We start from the raw sequence: 22,126 nt of genomic DNA, 5'->3' as shown, positions 1-22,126 counted from the left end.
TAAAGCTGTAAATGAAAGACTGATAAACGTGATCCCTAAAATGCATGCCTTAACAGCTGTAAGCACATGTTCATCTTCACTACTATGAAACACATCTCCTCTGCTACAAGCTCTCTGGGTTTGATGTTTTGGGAGGAGGTAGCAGAGGTAATACGGACCAGAGTAAGAAGAAAAGTCCAGTAAACGTGGACTCCTAAGTGAACACCTTAAAAGCAATGAGCACTTGTTCATTTTCGCTACTGTTGTATTGAACAAGCGCTCATAGCTCCTCCGGTATGCATTTTAGAGCCCATGTTTTCTTTTTTTATTCTAAGGAGCATGGCCACAAATTCAGTATAGGTCAATTTTTTTCTAAAAAGAAACAAAAATTGGTGTGACAACGGCATGAAGTGCCTTAACGTTCTGTTTAGCGCTTAAGCTACTATAATCTCGTAATCCCACGCTAATACACGTCTTTAATTGTTACAGAACCATATGTTTATGAATAATTAATTTAACTCTTCAACCGCTTTCGAAATAGTTGACTAAACTTTTTTACTTACTTCAAAATTAATTTTTTATCTCGTTTGCCAGTGACTGGTACTAGCAAAACCGACTTTAGATCGTGAATATACCAGTCTGTTAATAATGTTATGAAGAGACAGTTGAGGAGCTATGATGAACTATGTTGCCTTGCACCTATGAGTTGGGCAGAGTATTACGAGTGAAACGGATTGTCTCCGTTTGGGGCAGTGAGGTGTGTATGGTATTCCGAAAACTGTTCTAGAACCTATGGGAGGGCCGATCTACTGAACGGTTTAGTTTTGGTGAAGTGAAAAATAAACGGGCGGACTACGCGTCGGGATTGGTGCTCGGGCGCCCGTCCACTGTTGTTTCGGGAAATCTGTATTCTTGAAATTACGTTAACTACATCGGCCCTGTCGCATTCTGGTTTTTGACCAGTGAGGTTTTATTTATGGTGTATTCTGACGGACCGGCGATCGACGAGGCAACAACGCATCTGCACCAGAGATATTGAAGCAATCGTCTCAGGAAAAAAGCTGCTGAACGTACATCTCTTCAATCGCACAGTCCACGTTCAACCGACATTTCATTTCTGCGGAGCCTCAATAACAATAAACTCCTATTGACAGCTCGTGGTCGTGCGGTAGCGTTCTCGCTTCCCGCGCCCGGGTTCCCGGGGTCGATTCCCGGCGGGGTCAGGGATTTTCTCTGCCTCGTGATGGCTGGGTGTTGTGTGATGTCTTTAGGTTAGTTAGGTTTAAGTAGTACTAAGTTCTAGGGGACTGATGACCATAGCTGTTAAGTCCCATAGTGCTCAGAGCCATTTGAACCATTTGACTGTGTTACATAGGACAAGTCAGTTTTCAGTTTACCTTTTTTAACAGTTCTCCTGCCGTAACTTCTCAAACAAAAGCTACATCTGTGCGGTTAACGGCAGTTTCAGTGTCAGAACTGTCCGCAGTTGTCACATAACAGTGTGTGCTGAACTAAAGGTTATAGTTTAACTAGCGCTATTTTGAAGAGACTACAAATAAAGAATCAACAATTTTGTTCTCTTGATACTGGAACCCACGTTATTAAAGATACCGCTCGTGAAACAACTGAAGCATTTCTAATCAGCTAATAGCGACTGGAGCGTCGTTTCAAGCCAGGTCATTTCTCATTCTTCATAGCTGACATTTATTTGATTCCAATCAAGATCATTTACTTGAATGTTGATTGCTTAAGTAAAGTTTTCGACAAAGGAGGTTCTGAAATGCAACAGATCTAAATTGCTATCAATAACAAGCCATTAGCAGAAAATGTACAATTTTTGTGAAAGACGTTTTCCCATAACTAATTTGCACTGTCTATGCGCATATCCGTCCTCAATAGCAAATAGTAAACCAGATTTGTTTATTGTTACAGCAGTTCTTGCTAAACAATATTAGTAGAGATTTCATCTGTATGTATGTCTCACGATTAAGTACTTACTTTGTACGTGATAGAAGTGTGATGGTGTCCCGTGTTTGCAATCTCAGTCAGTCTTTCGCGTAGCTGGACCCAATCTACCGGATAATAACAGAGACAAATTAGTTTAGAGGTTGGATTAAATGGACAGGATTGTGATAGTAAGGCACTTTCAGATTTTACGAGCTATTTGACAAGATGGGGGAAGGTATCAGCTGTGTGTCTTCTTGTAGGACACTGTCTAAATCATTATAACACATAGGCGAATGACAGTCCTTGTAACCTTTTCACAAATAGTCTTAACCGAACAACACTTGTAAAATGGAATCAGTCAAAGTAAAGAAGAAGAATTTACGACCGATTTAATACAAGGAGGTGGTATTGTCTACTGACGTGATCGATGAGCGAAATTCAGTATGGAAGAGATAGGGGATCAAGGATTAAAATTTAGAAGGGCGTTGAAAGATTTGCAGTCATATGAGGCAGAATAGATAACATTCCATCAGAATTTCTAGAATCATTGGTGAAATGGCAACGAAACGACTATTATGTGAAACTTTCTGGCAGATTAAAACTGTGTGCCCGACCGAGACTCGAACTCGGAACCTTTGCCTTTCGCGGGCAAGTGATCTGCCATTTGAGCTACCGAAGCACGACTCACGCCCGCTACTCACAGCTTTACTTCTGCCAGTATCTCGTCTCCTACCTTCCAAACTTTCTTGCTGGATCTATGACACTGGCGACCGTCAGACTTTCAGAAAAGTATCATCCACACAAATCTGAAGGTAACATGGGCGGATAAGTGCTAAAACTATTGCACAAACTGCTTAACAGCTGATGCTTCCAACCTGCTGACAAGAGTAATGTACAGAAGAATGAAAAAGAAAACTCAGGATCTGTTAAATGATCAGTTTGGTTACAGGAAAGGTAAAGGCACTAGAGAGGCAATTCCGACGTTGTGGTTGATAACGGAAGCAAGACTAAAGAAAAATTAGGACTTACTCCTACGACTTGTTGACCTAGGAAAAGCATTCGACAATGTACAAAGGCGAAAGATGTTCGACATTGTGAGGAAAATAGGGATAAACTTAAAGAAAGACGAATACTAAACGATATGAACGAAAACCAAGAAGGATCAACAAGACTAGAAAACCAAGAACTACGTGCTCGAATTAAAAATGTGTAAGACACAGGACCAGTCTTTCACTCCTACATTTCAATCTATACAAGGATCAAAAGTGCGATTGAAATTGGGGTAAATGAGATTCGCTGATGATATTGAAATCCTGAGTGAAAGTGAAGAAAAATTACAAGATCTGTTGAATGGAATGAGCAGTTTAATGAGTACAGAATATAGATTGAGAGTACACCGGAAAATGTAATAACTATCAGAAATGAGATTAGTGAGAAACTTAAAATCAAAATTCTTGATCACGAAATGGGCGAAGTTATGGAATTCTGCTGCATTTGATGCAAAATAACGTATGATGGACGAAGGAAGGAGGACATAAAAAGCAGGCTAGCACAGGCAAAGAGGGCATTACTGGCAAAGGAAAATGTACTGGTATTACACATACGTAGTATGATATTATGATACTACACGTACGTAGACATTAAATTGAGGAAGAAATTTCTGAGAATGTACGTCTGAATCCCAGCCCTATACGGTATCAAATCACTGACAGCGGGAAAACCAGAAGAATCGAAGCGTTTGAGATGTGGTGCGACAGAAGAATGTTGCAAATTAGGTGGGCTGATGAGATGAAGAAAAGAATGTTGTCTGCAGAACCAGCGAGGAAAGGAACATACGGAAAACACTAATAAGAGGAAGGATCTGGATGATAGGACAAGCGTTTCTTTTCTTTTTTTTAAGGCATCAGGTAATATCACTCACTGTAATAGAGATAACTATAGTGGATAAAAACTTTGGAGCAAGAGAGAGATTGGAATATTTCTGGCAAATAGTTGAGGATGTAGGGTATTAATGCTGCTCTGAGATGGAGAAGTTGGCTCAGGAGAGAAATTCGTGGTGCTCTGCAATGAAGCATTCACAGTACTGATGACTTAAATCAGAGGACGGACCAATAGTCCTCTTCAGTTTTTGCGGGATTTTTTTATTATGTGCCGCTGCCCGCAGTTCAACGAGACAGCCCAATCAGTGAGTACGAATAACAACACAGGCTGCAGCAATTAAAGAAGACTATTGGGTCTGCCATCGAAATAAAATTCAAAAGCCGGCCGAACATCTGAAAAGTCGCCCAGAGAATCTGACAGAGTACGAAACTTAACTGTCATTTACAGTGCTTACTCACTTTTTTCTGTTTCACTTTCTCTGTAATTATAGGTTCGGTTAGTGTACAGCACACTAATGTTTAATCAGAGTGGCAGTAGGCGTCTCGCTAATTTCCAATCAAAATTGTCATATCAGGTAATTAGAGGGAGTGAACTGGATGAATAAAAAAGTATTAAGCAAATAATAGTGATGCGTTTAATGAACATTAATGAGTGTGTACAGCCATGGCAACATACAGACAATAAAATTCCCGTGACAGCCTCTAGAGCTGCCCGGTGCGGTTGATACAGCATGTCACGAGGAGCACTGATTCGTTCCGGGAAGCAGTTCTGTAGAGTTTCGCCCGCGGGAAGCGTTCCCACGCACAGCAGGTAGACAGATCTCTGGAACACCGCAGCGCACGGCTGCACGCGCGGGGTCACGGCCGTGCGGAAGCGGTCTCTCTCACGCCTGCCCTGTGACACTGGCCGTGGCCGGGATGTGGAGGGGCCGTGCCGGCTTGGACACGCCGCTCACCGTGCCAGTATGCAGGCTCTCTAATGCTCTCCTCGTGATTAATGGTGCTGCGTCACAGCTGCTCAACTCACGCTGACTGGCTTTCTTGGTCGTTTTTGTTAGGAATTACACCTGAGATATTCTTAGAAAATTACACACACACACACACACACATATGCAGGTCACTCACATTCGCACAATAAATTATAATCATTCGTGACAATTCATAAAATAAATAAAACATAATTCATTTTGTACGACAGTTTAGATAAAAGTGGGCTCTAGTCTTCTCTGCATCCTCGAGCAAATAGTGTGGAACTGTTAGTTTGGTACGAGAGCAGTACACGTGCAGATAAACAGTCGAGAGAAGATCCATTACACTTTGAAAGAAACAAGAAAAATTTGATCTTTCCTTCAACACGTCGGAAAAGCATTAGAAGCAAAATGAGTCGGAGGGTGCTGTGGGATACAAATATGAGGCTCTGATGCTGTATCTATTCAATTTTGAACGAAATTAAATATAAAAACTGACTTGATTCTTCCATACATTCTTGAATCGCTAGCATGGATCTCTTACTCTGGTAATATAGTAATTTACTGCGAAATTAATAGATATGGTGATAACATAAGCACAAATATTTTAAAAAATTAAAAATAGAGGGGAGATTAAATTTCTCTTGGACGTATCGTAAATTACATGTCATTCAGGTGACGAAAATGAATTAGGTAATGAGATGGGGGATATATTAGTGGTTCCAATGGAATCCCCTTCAATGATAAGAAGGTGAACGTTACACTTTTCTTCGTGATAAAAATCTCCAGGACATACCACTTACTCGGTATAGCTACGCGAAAGACGTAGATTCAGCTAGGTATTCGAAGGTAATGGTCTTCATTCATGTTTTTGTAGCTGTCATTCTTCAGAGTCTTGGGAGCTAATACCTAAGTTAATATCTGGGTGCGTTCTACAAAAATGTCAAACTAGCTGTTTTTCCTCTACAATTGAAATTCCAGTATCATCTCTACAATCGAATACTTTGTCACAAAGCCGTTTATGCGTCATCTCATATCAAGATCACTTAAAAGTAGATACTTCCGCCACAGCAAGTACTTTTAATACACAGTTTAACTAGCCACTGTGGAACTGCGTGGTTCCCAGGCTTTGGACGAAGACAAGAGAATAATACAGCAGTTATCACTGTCAGCGTGAGAGAGAATTACGGTTACAGCGAATAAACACTACTATTTCTTACCCACTGGGTAGTGTGCACTAAATAAATCGTATGATATGGTAAGAGGACTTGAAATTTTGATGTTTGGCGTGGAAAACTTTTTTAGATCGCTGGCGTCATATGTGAGAGAGCATCAGAGTTAGTAAAGTTTAAGAAAGAAAACTGTTAAAGACCTAGACACTTATCGGTTACCTTCGAACAACTTAAAACAGCGTGGGAGGAAGACACTGACCAGACCAATATCACGTAGAACCAGCAAGAGGAGATAGAACTCACCACTGATATAGAAAGCTACTTGTAAATAATGGATTCGTATGACAGTTGCAGGGGAAGAAACCGAATTATATTAGGTAACGGTGTAGTGAGTGATCGTTCTTAGTGGAGCGTGGGAGGGAGGAATTGGATTTAAAAGCGGAACTGGTGGCGCAGATACAGTGAAAGACTCGGTATACGTCACTGAGCCCCGAGGAGAGTGCAGAGAGAGCAGAGCGCACGCTGGTTAGGCGCAGAGTCGTCCCTACGCGGCGGCCTTCTCCTTTGCTGCAGCTGCGGCGGCGTCGGCCGCCCTGGGCCGGTGCTGCGCGCGGTACGCCATGCGGTGCGCGGCGAGCGAGCGGCGGTCCCAGTCGGCCCCGCCGTGGCCGCCGCCCCCGTGACCGCCGCCCCCGTGGCCGCCCTGCCAGCCGTGCGCCATCTCGTAGTGGTGGCCGCCCTCGTTCTGCCGCTGGGCCACGATCTTCTTGAGCGCGATCACCAGGATCAGCACCAGCGCCATCTTGCTCACGATGAGTGCCTTGCCCGCCAGCAGGAACAGGCCGGCGATGGCTGCGGGGATCAGGCCGGCCATCTTTGAGGCCATGCCCATCATCATCATGCCCATCATCTTCTTCATCTTACCACGTCCTGGGAGCAGACAATAGATTTTTAAGCCAATATTGGAGGTAATGAGGAAACAAAGAAGCGAATGGAATTCACTAAAGGTTTCATTTGTGATAGTAGCTTTCTAGAAAACGGTAGTGTAAGTGAAATAATTCTATCTAGGTGTTATACACAGTCCAGTCACATTAACTTGACCACCGCGGATGTTCAATGTCAACGTACAAAAAAAATGGCTCTGAGCACTATGGGACTTCACATCTATCGTCACCAGCCCCCTTGAACTACTTAAACCTAACTAACCAAAGGACATCACACAACACCCAGTCATCACGAGGCAGAGAAAATCCCTGACCCCGCCGCGAATCGAACCCAGGAACCCGGGCGTAGCAAGCGAGAACGCTACCGCACGACCACGAGCTGCGGACTATCAACGTACAATAACAACTCAGAGTGCAGGTGGCAGCATTAGCAGTGCATGTCGCGCAGACGCGGAAAACTGTGCAGTCACTGTCATAATAAGGAAACGTAGCGACTTATCTGACGTTCAAAAGCGCATGATCACTGGCTTTCGGGCCAAGGGTGGAAACATTTTCGAAACGGCAAAGTTTATTGTAAACTCTTCCGGAATGAAACTTGTTCGTGTCGCCGCGGAATACGTACACTGTGTATTAAGAGGCAACTGCGGGGCACCACGGGCCGTAAGGCCGGTATTACACTATCAGATTTCTTTGTCAATTATCTTTGTCCAGTATCTTTGTCAAAGATATTTGATGGTGTAATACGGAACTTTGTCCAATCTCGTCCAATATTTCATCATATGTAGGGCCTCGCCGTAGATTTGATCAAAGAAGTCGCTTGTCTTCTGTTCACTGCAATGTGACATGTTACCACACGGAGCGCTAGCATCGCTGCATTCTGTCGTCTGTAGTGCTTTTATAAACATTGCGGGTAAATACAATTGGTGTGTGCCTACAACTACAAAATTAATAGAAATGTATGAAGCTGATGAGGCGCTTTACGACGTGAGGCACGCTTAATACAAAAATAGATTATGAAGATTGAAGACCTGACCTGACCTAACCCAACCCTTTCCTGTAGCAAGGAATCGGAGTGCTACAGTGGCGCTGTCTTCTGCAGATGTAGCGGTTCTTAAGTGAATATTGTGCTTTGTGATATAACGATACACTTCATTGAGCACATACAGAAATGTATGCTCGTTCATTCTTAAGTAATTGATGTACGACTTGACGTCCATCACTGTAAGCTCACGTAACTAGTTTTGTTGAATGCTGTCATCGTGTCGTCGTAAAACCCACGGCTTCACCCAGGTATGTTTCGTTTTTTTTCCCCGCTTCTCTTCCGCGTAAGCGGAAGTTGTGGTACATTCAACTCCTGCGGTTAATAACAAGTTGTTGTTGTCAGCCATCTTGAACTTTGACGAAAAATATGACGACAGTGTAATACCACTTCTAGCGCTACGTCAAAGATCTTTGTCAAATATATTTGACGGAATATTTGATCAAATATTTGACAAAGAAATTTGATAGTGTAATACCGGCCTAAATGACAGGGCTTCTGGCGGTTGGAGGGGGGGGGGGGCGGAGGCGGCTGCAGAGATGTGTACGCGTCAATAGACATAAAACTGTTGAGCAGCTGACCATCCAGATGAACCAGTGAACCAAGAGACTACCAAGATCGTCTCACCGTTCAGCGAAAGCTGCTGGTTATTGATCTCAATAGCACGTGTCTGGTTAGTGCACCCATGCCGACTGCTGTTCATCGGAGACGAAGACTGCAATTTGCACGCAGATACCACAACTGGACGTCCACAGAGAAGAAAGAGGTGGCCTTTTCATATGGAACACGTTTTATGTTGCATCTGACTGGAAGCCAACATCCTACATCAATTGTCGGAAGGTTCCAGGCCGGAGGAGGGCGCGTTACGGTCTGGGGAATGTTTTCGTAGCATTCCTTGGGTGATCTCTGGGTGATTCTGGAAGTCACAGTGGATCAACATAAGTATGAATCTATCCGTGGAGACCATATCCACGCGTACATGCAGTTTGTTTTACTTCAGCATGATGGCATCACCAATATGAGTTTACTGTACTCCCCTGGCCATCAAACTCCCCGCATTGAAAGCCAATCGAGAATCTGTGGGATCACCTCCATCGGTCTGTTTGCAGACTGGATCCTGAACCGAGAAAGCAGTGCACATAACTCCACATCTCTGTCGGTACCTTCCAGAACATCATTACTCTCTTCAAACACATCTACGTTACAAGAGGTCATTATTCAGGATTTTGATGGGTGACCACATTAATATGTCTACACAGCTTATCTAAATACGACCCCAAAAGATTTCCATATCCAAGCTTAACAGCACATTAAACTGTGATGTGGTCAACATACTATAACGCCAGGCACTAAAATTCCAACAGCAGGGAAAACAGCAAACGAAACTTCATTTCTAGTACGTATACAGTAAAGTAATAAGAATAAATGATGAAATTTGTACGTGATTTATGGGTATATAGGTGTTAAATATAGTGCACAGCAACAATGGCTGACGTTTTATTTATAGTTCCACAAATGTGTTCAAACTTATTCATTTTATGCTGAGCATCATTGTCGTTATTCATGTTGACATCACACCGTAAATATCTAAAACTGGAGACATGTTCCATTGCTTTGACTACAATAGTAGTTTTTAACTGAACTGGGTGATGTCTTACTGAGCCGTAACTTCAGTTATAGAGGGGGGATAGTTTCAGATTGTAGCATTGTCTTCCTAGTTCGTTTACCATTCACACCGTACGTTGTGCGTTTGCTTCCTCAGTCTATATTAATCCTACATCATTTGCGTACAGCATAGTGATCACATGATACCTTCTTTGTCGTTTTTCTGCTTATATTTATGCTCAATAATTTGGATGGATGAACTGAAAAACTGATTTTGCGATAGTTCACGCAAGTGAATACCCTTGATAGCTTTGGGACTGTGTGGAAGAAACTGTTCAGAAAGTCTCATGCATCCATTCCCACAGAGTCTGCCTGCAAATAGAGAAATTGTATTTAGAGGATGTCATGGTTGTCATCGACTCTTCAGACTATATATTTTGAAACCCATTTGTACGTCTCTATCTCATGTTACAATTAAATTTGCTGCGCTCTATTACAAAATGGCTAAAGCTCAAAACTGAAATTTGGGTTTGAGATAAGTAATTTTAACAATCAAAGTCTTTTTAAAAGTTTTATTCGACAGTGGTTCCCCTTTAAGAAAAGTTCATCATAATAATTGTTTGGTCGCCACTTCTCTCAACGAGTTTACAAAGTCTGCAGAAAATAAATATATCTCTTGCCTTGTTTCAGTGCAAATCTTTCACGGCTCTGTCAAACTCTGACTCTAATACTGGATCCTCCATTTCCATCTGTATCACGTTAGCCGATATTACCTCCCTCTTACAGAAGCTGTTTCCCATTGCCTTCTGAGTTTAACACCGTAATTCCTTTCGCACACAATGTTGAAGCATTTTCTTTTAATTTCTCCGAAAGATGTTTTTACTTTCTTGTCTGCAGGATCTGTCCTTCCAGCGATCAATTATTTTTTGACTTCTTCACAAGGTTCCAAGTTTCTTTGTACTTTCTATTGATTTCATTCATATTTGTCTCACACAGTTTTATGCCATTCCTATCCTGAAAATTTTTGCTTTTCTGTTTTCCTTACATGAGTTGAAGTTTCTCTTTTGCTACCCCATGTTTCTCCGCAGTTACCTTAGTCGTATTCACATTTATCTTCCCCGCTTCAGTATTTACTCTGTTTGTGATATCCAATCCTATTTAACTGGACTGCCCTGAAGATTATGAACATCTCCGTATCAACAACCGCAGATAATTTCTAGTTCAGATCTTCATTACTCAGTTTTTTAGTATGCCAATTATTTGTACTTTGATTCTATCATACAGATTTTTTAAAACTTTAGCCACTATTACTAACCTGTGATCTGAGTCTATATCTGCACGTGGCAACCTCGCGCTTAGCACTAACAATTATATCGCAAGTTTTACGTCTGACGTACTAAAATCCAGCCAACCGGCAATAAGAACTGCTACAGAATGTCTTGATGAAGGGTCTGATGCATGCCATAAAGCACAACCAAGTACCCACACTAAACCAACAGCGACTAGATACTGCACTAACAACGGTGCATGCAAGAACTTTCTTTTCGAGTGGTAAAATATGTTCGACCCATCTAGTAGTTACGGCGAGACATCCCACACCATCCAACACTTCGTGGTAATGACACTGGATGCTGTTGATTGGATTGAGAGATGAAATTCTAATGTTAATAAATATTTGACGTACTTGCTCTGTACGTTTTCACTCTTTTATTGGTGCCATTGTTATACATCTGTATAACAAAACCGTATGTTGTGACATACGTTAAATAAATAAATCTGCACATGGGAACACCTTTGACTTCAATATCAGGTATCACAATCTACGTCTCTCCATCATTTAATTAATACGTTTCCTTCCTGTGTCTCCTGATCTTATGATTTTTAAACAGTGTATTTACTGTTACCAGCAAAATTTACTGCCGAACTCAGTAGTTTCCCGTGTCTCTCACTTCGATTGCTGACAATGTATTTTCCCACAGCTCTGCTTCCACTTCCTTCCATGTTCCAGCACCTTATGATTATACAATTTTCATCTCCACTGTATATTCTATGTTACGAATCTAATATAATATCTCTATTTTTCATCTTGTGCTTATGTTAATGACATGTACATACCCAAAACATACGTTTTGACGTTGCTTTGATCGCGTTGGTGATGAGACAGATACTATTACAGTACTGCTCACAATAAATCACTCTCTGTCATATCTTCTATTTCAAATCCAAACCTGCTTCTGTTACACCATTTCCTCTTCTTGCCGATATGTTGATTTAACCCAATGATCATCTGATCATATATCTCTATCCACTTTCCATTTCACTTCATTCACCCTTATTGCATCTAGACTGTCTTTTTCCTTTTTCTAACTTCACTGCCACATCCAGAATTTTTATATTTCACTAGCGCTCGACTCGTAGAACGGTATGCATTTATTAGTTTTTCAGTTTCACTTTATGTTTAACTCCCTATTCAAAATGTATACCCAACAACCCATACAGCGTACACATTTGGAAACTTTGGCCAAGGACAGCATTCCACTTACGAGCCACATTATGTTTCTCTAATGCAGTTGTCTCCATACAATCTTCATGCTGTTGAACATTGTGAATTCTTCCACCTTCAGTGACAGGCAGTTTACACAGAAAAAGAAGAGGATACATGTAACCTCTACTCGCTTCTCCAAACCCCCCTCCCCCCCCCCCCTCTCTCTCTGTCTGTCTGTCTGTTTGTCTCTCTCCCCTATCTCTCTTTCTGCTTTCCAAGGCCCTTGGCAATCTGAGGTGGTTTCTTCCTATACAGACTTTAGCCGCCGAAGCTACTGGTTGGTGAAAAGTATAATTTTTTCCTAGGGAAATTTTATTTGCGTAGATCGCAATAAATACAAATATAGACAATTAGTTTCGGCAATTCAAACAGCCGTTTGTAGAGCATCTACACACATCTATCATTGCGCCACTCATTAGAGTGAACTGCATTGAATGGCACAGTTGTTGATGTACGTAGATGATCTGAAGATTGCAATTTAAATTGCCGAAACTAGTTTATACATGTATTTTTTGCGACCTGGCCAAATAAAACTGGTTTAGTAAGAAGATCGCATTTTTGAAACTCATAGATCGTTCTCCTGGTGATAAAGTCAGGTAACCCAAATGGCTATTATTCAAAATCCAAAGAGGAGCTGTGATCGAATGCTGGAATCACAACATTTGTACAAATTGTATAATACGCTACCCCTAAATCACAATCATAATAAAACCAATAGTCAAGGGCAGCTTAAACCTTCAATATGATAGGTTATGTGTGTAGTGATCAGGACAGAAAATCGCCTGTTGTAGAACTGAGTTACCGGGATAGGTTGAGTTTTATATAAAACTGACTTTAACTGAAGTGGTGCCTACAGTGCTCCGAGAATGAATGAAAAATGGAACTAAGATCTCACCCATTTGTTCGTTCAAAAGTAGATTACAAAAGAAATGATGCAGTTGGCAAGGAATATACGATAAATGGAGAGTTGTGATGTTGATATTATAACTCATTATGAGCCATATTTCAGTGTATTGAAAGTAGACAGTTACCCCACCAACAAAATAAAGACGATGTGGAATACAATGAAAGAGTAGTTGAAGCATAAAACTAGGATGTAACTTCGAGAGTAAGTGTTGTACTGGTATCAGAAGCGTGTAGACTAGCGAAAACGCATTAAGAAGCGCTTGGAAGTGTTACTTGGCAGACGGAGATACCAGCAACATATTATATTTCCTGGAATACTTATGACCGACCTGTACAAACTCAGCAGAAGAAATGTTAGTTAGCTTGAGTGCATTGATCAATTTGAAGCGCTGCAGATGCTGTAGCCAGTTGGTTTTATCGAATAAGGACGGTGACGTGGGTTGATGCGCTACAGAATGGAAACAAAGAGCTATTATAGATGTTGCCAAATTCGTTGCTTTATCACCGTGAACTGTCCAACATGTCTACAATAAATGGTCTTCCAATCGCGGGTACATAAAATCGCCTAAGGCCTGTGATCGCAAGAAGATTCCAACCGACATGGACTGAAGGTGAGTGTAAGTCCTAGCCAATGACAATTTGTTTCAAATCTGACAGAAATTGCTAATGTCAGTGAATGCATGTCCCTGTTCACCAGTTTCAGAGTGAAGTATCTTAAAGAAACAGCAAGTAATTGATATATGGGCTCGGGAACCTCGCAAAAGGTCATTTCTCACAGTGTCACATAGGGCTGCACGTCTTCAAGGGACAAAACATCTTAGGAAGTGAACAGTGGCTGACTGATGCAATGAGTTTCGGTGATGTTTTGGGGCGTCTCTTATACCATGACTTCATTCCACTCATTCAGGTTACTGTCAAACTTAACGAGGAAGTTTATTTCAACGTTCTCGGTTACTCAGTGCTGGCTTTTCCTCTACAATTAAATAAGTGTGCTTTGGAGGTGCTATCATCCAAGAAAAAATCTTGTTCGTGGTTTGATTTCGTATCTACGTCATACTCCGCAAAATACATAACTGTGTTTGGCGGAAGGTACAACTGCTACCACTAACTAATCTCCCCCTTCCCATGTTCCACTCGTGAATTGCGCGTGAGAAGAATTATTGTCGCTTTGCTTCTAATTTCTCGAATTTTGTGTGTGTGTGTGTGTGTGTGTGTGTGTGTGTGTGTGTGTGCGTGTGTGTGTGCGTAGAGGAAGTAACATGTTGTCCGACTCTTCCCGGAAATTTAAGAGTAAGCCTCTACGTGTTGCACAACGCCTTCCTTGTAGTGTCTACCATTGAAGATTGTTAAGAATCTTTGTAACGCTCTTGCATCGACTAAATAATCCCGTAATGTAACGCCCTGAACTTCGTTGGATCTTCTCTATCCCTTCTGTTAGTCCTACCTGAAACGGGAACCAGACTGAAGAACGATACTCAGGAATCGGTCGAACAAGCGCCTTGTAAGCCACTTCCTCCGTGACTGAGCTACATTTCCTTATGATTCTTTCTCCGAGTCTCAGTCTGGCACCAGCTTTTCGTACTATTTTTTTTAGTGGCCATTACACTTACGGTAACTCTGGGTAGTTACTCCTAGATATTTTACCACAGATACTGTTTCCAGAAATTTGACATCAATAGTGTAGTTGCACCGTAGTGAATTTCTTTCCCTGCTTATACGCAGTGTATTATAATCAGATTCAGGGTCAACTGGCAGAGCGTGCACCATTCACAAGTCCTCTGAGGTCATTCTGCAGATCTGTGCTGTATTCTAGCATTTCTACTTTCTTATAAACAGCGCGCCATCTGCGATCAGTTTTAAAGAGCTTCCGACTCTTTCTACCTGATCATTTATTTACCTTGTGAACATTAACGGTCCTATGGCTCTGAGCACTATGGTTCTTAACTTCTGAGGTCATCATTTCCCTAGAACTTAGAACTACTTAAAGCTAACTAACCCGAGGACATCACACACATCCATACCCGAGGCAGAATTCGAACCTGCGACCGTAGCAGTCGCGCGGTTCCAGACTGTAGCGCCTAGAACCGCTCGGCCACTCCGGCCGGTTTAACGGTCCTATCACACTTCCTTGTGTACCCTGTAAATTATCTTTAATGCTGTCGATTTTGTTCAGTTGAGAGCGACGTGTTGAGCTTTATTTACAAGGAAGTCTTGAATGCACTTGTAAATCTGGTCCGATACTGGCTAAACTCATTTCTTTTCTTTTTCAGTAATCAGCAGTGCGGGATGATGCCTTCTCCCATGTTAAATTATCATCAATGAGTAACTGCAGTGGGATATGATTACCTGAAGAAATTTGTGCACTCTCCTCCTCATCGAATTACCAAGGACAGAGGATGCGGTCTCACGCAATATGAGCACGATGTCTCCTTTTTGTCTGGCATACTTAACTGACTTCAGTAACATGAGTATCAAGCCCTAAGCACCAGAGGAAGTAACGTCTATCGTTAAAACTTTAAAATTTAAACATTCTAATGCTTAATGGAAAACATCTAGTAAGTTGAAGTTTGTTCATAGATTTTTGTGACATCTAAAGTTATATGTTGTACCATTCAATTCTCACTGGAGGACGTTCCAGCTGTCTCAGGTACTATGAGACAAATTTCCTTCTAAGAATGAGAATAAAAAGTAAGACTAAAACTTTGTTGCATTTCACTCTTTCAAACATTTTTAACAATTTTACGACGAAGCTTCATAGCTAACTTATCGTAACATATTACAGAAATTATAATTAATTTTTCTAAAGAATCCCAGTAATGAGAAAGCTGTTTACACAGGTGGAATGACTCACTTAAGACATTGGATACTAGATTTACTACTTGCAGTATTTTTACAAATTTTCTGCCAGAGCGGTTTCACTATGTAATTCGTCTTTTAAGTATATAAGAGAACTACGGTGTTAAAAGAATTTCGGTTAACTGGTCCAGTTTGTTTATCTCTAGCAATAAACGTGATGTTAGTTGAGAAAGTCCTTTATTAAACTGTGTGTTAATCTGACAGGGAACCAACTGCAAGTGGTGTCCCAAAAGGCTAGATAACAAATTCAGTTGCGAAGAAAGGAGCACAAAACCTAAGCAGAAATTTGTTTGCTATACCAAAGTGTGAGACATGCGTCGTACTAGAACAGTAAAGCAAGCATAGAATGCTTATTGTCTTTTATTGTCGTATTTAGGGTAGCAAACGAAGCCTAGTTAAATCTCCGCAAACATGTCATACCAGTTATGCATGACGTGGAATTCAGAAGGTACCGCAGAATCAACTGCTAAGAATTAGATACACCGACTATATATTACATTTATTCCTGGGTTAAACAAGATGAAAACAATATAGGTCGATCACTCTTTCAAACGAACATCACAATCACGGAATCAATAATATGAATAAGAACGATCAGTGTGAAGAGCTGAAGTTAATGTCTTTGGTGAACACCAAGGTGTTCATCAACCAGAAACATTTTCCAATAACTCACCAGCATTCATGAAAATTTTACCTAGGAATAAAGCATAATTTGAAAGAAACTTGAGGGAATTAGAGGTAGCCAGTTCATTTTACTCCGTTGAATAATTTATGAGGAGAACAAAATAATCATTAGTATATTATTAGTAACATTAAATAACCTGATTGCTATATGGTATCCGGCTTTTATACACCTTCAGCTCATTAAAGTGACCTGTGAAAATTAACCGTGATAACTTTCTTCACATGTTTGTGATAAAATATGTATTATTTTTAAATGAAAAGATGTTTCATAAATGTAATTTAATTCACATACGAAAATTTCATTAATGACTTTTAATTTGAAATAATTATCACTTATTATTTTTTTCCTGATATGTACTACATCGATGTTGATGTCATCACTATGTGTCCAAAAAACTAACATTCTGTCTGACGTAATTTTTTCGAAAATTCTTTGTGATTCGTTTCATTCTCAACAAAATGCTAGGCCTTTGGATTCTTGTGAGGTGACTGACTAAATTCTTCGGAAAATCTTGTTATTGTTCGTAGATTTGGAAGAGTGGTGAAAGAATTAATTTTAAGAAACAACGGTTCTGCAATTTGGCTTCACAAAACAAGCTTGCAGTCACGGGCGAGCAAAGTGGCTGCGAGCGGCAATTACTACGTAATTCCCTATTGTTTCCAAGCCGCACATTTTTCTTCCTTACTGCCACTAAAAAAGAAGTATTAAAAGCTCATTCCTTCTTAATTTTTACTGCACGAAGCAACCGCAACTGCAGCTCTTACAGCCTCGGAACTACATGCGGTCACGTCTTAAATTCACAGTTCGTTAAATTTTATTTAAAGCTGAGAATTTACACCTTTCTGTTTACAAGATGTTTCCAGTAGAGTACAATGGCTACCTAAATGTTTCTCCATGTATCTGACTTCCTTAACGGCGTTACGACAGTGGTAGGTGTATTTTCTTAGGGTTATACACGTGTGTGGGCTTTGCCTGAAAGCATTAATGGCCGGTTATTTCCTCAACAATTCCACGTCATGTAACGTTGTCGGTACGGGTGATCTGATGGAGAAAAAGTTCTTTAGCGAACCAAATGAATGTATCTAAACGTCTAAATATTTATTCACGAGCTTTTCTCTTCATCCTCGGTGTCAGAGAATTATTTTGGAATTAAATCTAAGGACGTACCACACTTCTATGAGGATTATAAATATTAATTTTTAACCTATAAAGACATGTCAGTTATTTACCTACGTCTAACAGCATTGAAATCGCGAATGCTTCATTGTACAGTAGAAAAGTCATTGAGGGCAGCATTATACTCTCGGCACACATCGATGAGAATAAAACTGAAAGCTCGCGTAAATACAGGTCAAATTCGAAGCATCACAGTCACGGAGACAATTTTTCGAAGCTTCCACTGTATTCACACGTGCGCTAGCTCACTGGAATTAATGTAACGAGAGGACGAGGGAACTACACTTAACATTTAGCCATTCAACGCAAGGTGGCTCGTAGGATATGGATGCTGGTGTTGTGCTTCACGATAGAAATAAAATTACATATTGGCTGACAATTCTTATGTATTAATATACAATAGTACCGTGAACCGCCTATGTTCCGTTGTACAAACACTTTTAAGCTGCTTTCAGAGATGATGTAGATCAACTGCGAGAATACTGTTAACCTTAAGCTTGGAGGAATAGTGTTAGCTTATGATTTTACGTCACATTTCCTTAAAAAAAAAAAAAAAAAAAAAAACGTGTCTTAAACATTAGGCCCACTGAAAATTTCGATTTTGTATTTCACACGTATACTTGAGTATCGTATGTATAGACGCCTGTGATATTTAAGAATTGCACATGTAATGGCGGTCCGCTTCCATAACTGAGTGGTCAGTGTGTATGCAATGCGGAGCAAATTCATTCAGTTTCCAGTAGTGCCAAGAATTCTTCCTTGGAAGGAGAACTGTAATGGGTGGCCTCGAAATGCCAGTTCAGTACCGACGTGAATGATCAATAACGGCTCCAAGGTCAGAACAGCTGATAATAGCCAGGAGAGCTGTGTGCTGACCCCACGCCCCTCTGTACCGCAAGCGAGTGACGCCATATGGCGTGGGATGACACGACGGCCGGCCGGTGTCGCGCAGTCCTCTGAACATGACAGCCATGTTCAGTTTAAATTTTTTTTAATACATGTCATTGCAGAGAGTAATATATCGGTATTGTCAGAGACATTGCTTTTCTTACCTGTTTGAGAAATTCTAATTATACATGCTCTGATATGACATTTTGAATTTACTCACTATTTTGTGTTCTCAGACAGTCGGAGAGTAATGTTTTACTACGTTATTTAATTAGTTTCCTGTCACGGTTGCATATATTTTCCTTAAAGGTGGCTAGTTTGGAGCCATTCATTTCGAACCATTGCGTGCATCTTTTTCATCTGATTGTAAAACAATTCCACCGTAAAATAGGATTTTTTTTTTTTTTTTTTTTTTTTTGCTTCTTACAATATACATTCGAAATGTCTGTTCTTGGCGCAATTGACTTTCGTATATTTGGTACTAAATTTGATTTGTATTTTCCTGTTGTTTTCTTTTTTAAATTTTTGCTGCTGTCATTTATTATTTACTATGTCCAACTATCATCCATCGAAATCATTAATCAAAATCCCAATTGAATACTAAACTGAGGAAAAGAGATACAACCAAGATTATCTGCAGGTAGATTTATGATTACATAATAGTAAAATTAGTAAAATTATCACATTGTAAGGAATGCATTAATAAGAATAAATGAAGTGCATTATATATGAAACGTAGCTCTTTAGATACTATCTTCAGTGTGTGACTCTCGTAGGAATAGTAAAAAAAAATTACGAAACTACAAAAGACTGGCGCCACAGCTATGGACTATTACTATAATGTCTAAACCAAAGGACATTGCGTTTAATTAGAAGTACATTACACAGCTAACGTAGCCCGTCATCAGTGCTTCGGAGAGATCAAGGTTCTCTTACAAGAGAATAATTATTTTGCCTGCTACAGATATCTTATTAATCATGTATCCCAATGTAAACAGGATTTGAAGTTTCACTCTGAATGGGGTGTTGGATAAGGTCGACTAAACAGGAAACCAGACAATACCAAAATTTTGCAGTTTTGCCCTTTTCTCGCGTTATGCCTGTTTGTGTTTACATACTACCAGATGGCAATTTGCCACACCTAGAGGCTTTAGAGTTCACGTATCCGAACATATCAATATGGCAATACAACTTGCTGAAGCTAGTAATCAGGATAAGCATGAGCTGCGGTCTGGGCAAAATAGCTTCTATTTTGGGAGCTTGTTACATTAGCATAGAGATCCCTCTTCTCGTGAAAAGTCGGGTAGTTGCAGTATAATTACTGTTACTTGGTATTCTGTTCTTCTTTCCTTGTGTACATTAAAAACACAGAGTCTGGATAATTTCTAGCCGGCTGGGGTGGCCGAGCGGTTCTAGGCGATACCGTCTGGAACGGCGCGATCGCTACGGTCGCAGGTTCGAATCCTTCCTGGGCCATGGATGTGTGTGATGTCCTTAGGTTAGTTGGGTTTAAGTAGTTCTAAGTTCTAGGGGACTCATGACCTCAGAAGTTAAGTCCAATAGTGCTCAGAGCCATAAGAACCATTTGGATTATTTCTCAGAGTAAACGAACTTGTGATGATAAATACATCGAAAACCATGAAGGCTATCTACAAATAAGCGACAATGATAGAGTTTTGTACTATAGGAATTTCCTTTTGTTGTGATGAATGGCAACAGTATTTCAAAATAGATTAATGTGAACAGAAAGGACCCAAAAGTACATTACAGGGATAGTAATGAGCATTTTGAGCATATCATACCACTTAAGCATGTAGTGGTAATACTAAGAAGCGATATTAAATGTGACGATCTCGTACGATCAGTTTTAGGAAAAGCAAATGAAAGACATTTACTTGTTGGTTATGTTCTGAGAAAATGCAGTGCATCTGTAAAGGAAATACGAGACGCTGGTGCGACCACTTCCATGGTAAGTTCCAGCGACTGGAGCTCTTATCAAGCAGGCTAGGTCACAGACATTCAGCATATCCAAAGACATGCTTCTAGGTCCATATAGCACATATGGAAGTGTAATGAAATGCTCGCTGAACTTAACCAGGATTCCTTGGATGAGCACAACGTAGTTCCCTCGAAACCCTGTGGGTGTGTTAAGAGAACCCGTATTGTTAAATGAATCTGAGAGCATCGTGCTGCCATTGTGCTAGACACCATTAGAACATGAGAGAATAGCGGGCGTACAGCATCATACCGAGAGCCATTTTAACCCCTTCGTTCAGTGAGCGAGGGAGTAGAACATAAACTTATAGTACTGGCACGATGTTACTTCCACTTCGTACTGCACAGTGGTTTCTCGCAATTTGTGTATGTAGACGTACATCTCAATGAAAGCTAAACGGAAACACACCTTCCTCGACGCCCCTCTCCAGGTCCTCGCCCTGCAGCCTGGGCAGCGTCAGCTGCAGCCTGTGAGAGCTGATGAAGCGCGCTACGCGGTCCATCAGGGCTCGGTCCACTCTGTCCTCCCTCTGGCCAGGGTTGCCGCTGCGATCCACGACGTCGTCTTGGGACGCGCCCCTGCTGCCGCCTGTCGCGTCATCCTCCTCTGACGACCGCACCAGTAGCACCGACTCCCCCAGAGTGATTTCCGGCAACCGCATGGCTCGGTCCAGGAGGTTCACAGCTCGCATCTTGAGGCAGACCGCCAGGGTGTCACCGCGTCTCTCGCATTCGTCGTACAAGCGGAATGCCATCTTGAGGCCGACGCCGAGATCTTCGTCTCCGTCTCCACTCTTGTCATCACCCGATGCCGTCCATGTCACTGCCAGCAGTACCAGCATCCAGGTTCGGAACAGCATTTCTGGCTCCCAGCAGTACCCTTAGTTTGTTGATAGGTGGTGCCGACGGGCGAAAACCGGCGTCTTATCTACACACTGAACCTCGCAACGATATGCCACAGAGGTTTATATGTGCTGAAAACGTCCCCCCACTACGGCGGAACGCCTCCAGCGGCCCGAGGGACCTAGCTGGACCGGCGGCGTCTTGACCTCTAGGGGAGTGCGGAGTGCTGCTTTCCTCTCCCTGATGCTCGCTCTCTCTGTCTCTCTCGCTCCCTCTCTCTCTGCCTCCGCTCGTGCGCGATTATGACCTCAGCGCTCCCACCACGCTCGCCGTACCGCCTCGCCATGAGAACACCCCCATTCCGGCACTGGGTGAGTGCAAGGTCCCCCTAGAAACCTGGTTTCCCCGCCATCCGTCGGTACGGCACAAATTTCGCAGGTGTTATTGTTTACTGCCTCTGAATCTCTGTTACTTCTATCGAAAGGCCTTGTTTCGTACTGCGAATTCACAGACACCAAGATAGGAGTAAAAAGTTATTTACCTCATTAATTAAGAGGTATTCTAAGTGTTATTTCAGAACGAGTTTCACGTAACATCAACTTACGTATTCAGGGGCTAAACATATTTCTCTGCAAACATTTAACTACGATCATATCGACTTCAGACGACATTTGTTTGGAATATTGTGCAAACAAGGT

The 22,126-nt window shown here is 41.3% G+C and overlaps 1 protein-coding gene across 1 annotated transcript; it reads right to left on the bottom strand.

The window, feature by feature from the left end:
* Positions 1-6,490: 6,490 nt before the first annotated feature.
* Positions 6,491-21,445, bottom strand: LOC124788842. Its single transcript, XM_047256125.1, has 2 exons — positions 20,995-21,445; positions 6,491-6,876 (listed from the first exon to the last, which is right to left on the bottom strand). Exons 1-2 carry the CDS (start codon positions 21,443-21,445, stop codon positions 6,491-6,493), a joined length of 837 nt encoding a protein of 278 aa, XP_047112081.1.
* Positions 21,446-22,126: the final 681 nt, after the last annotated feature.

Source organism: Schistocerca piceifrons, chromosome 3 (genome assembly GCF_021461385.2).
Source record: "Schistocerca piceifrons isolate TAMUIC-IGC-003096 chromosome 3, iqSchPice1.1, whole genome shotgun sequence".
In the NCBI taxonomy this organism is placed as follows: Eukaryota; Metazoa; Arthropoda; class Insecta; order Orthoptera; family Acrididae; genus Schistocerca; species Schistocerca piceifrons.
Note: the sequence above shows the minus strand (reverse complement) of the source record. Positions and strands in the feature narration are given on the sequence as shown.

Coding starts and splice junctions, on each gene's coding strand:
- LOC124788842 (XM_047256125.1), bottom strand. CDS start 21,445: ATGCTGTTCCGAACCTGGATGCTGGTACTGCTGGCAGTGACATGGACG. Junction 6,877..20,994: donor GGAGAGGGGCGTCGAGGAAG/GTGTGTTTCCGT, acceptor GTCTGCTCCCAG/GACGTGGTAAGATGAAGAAG.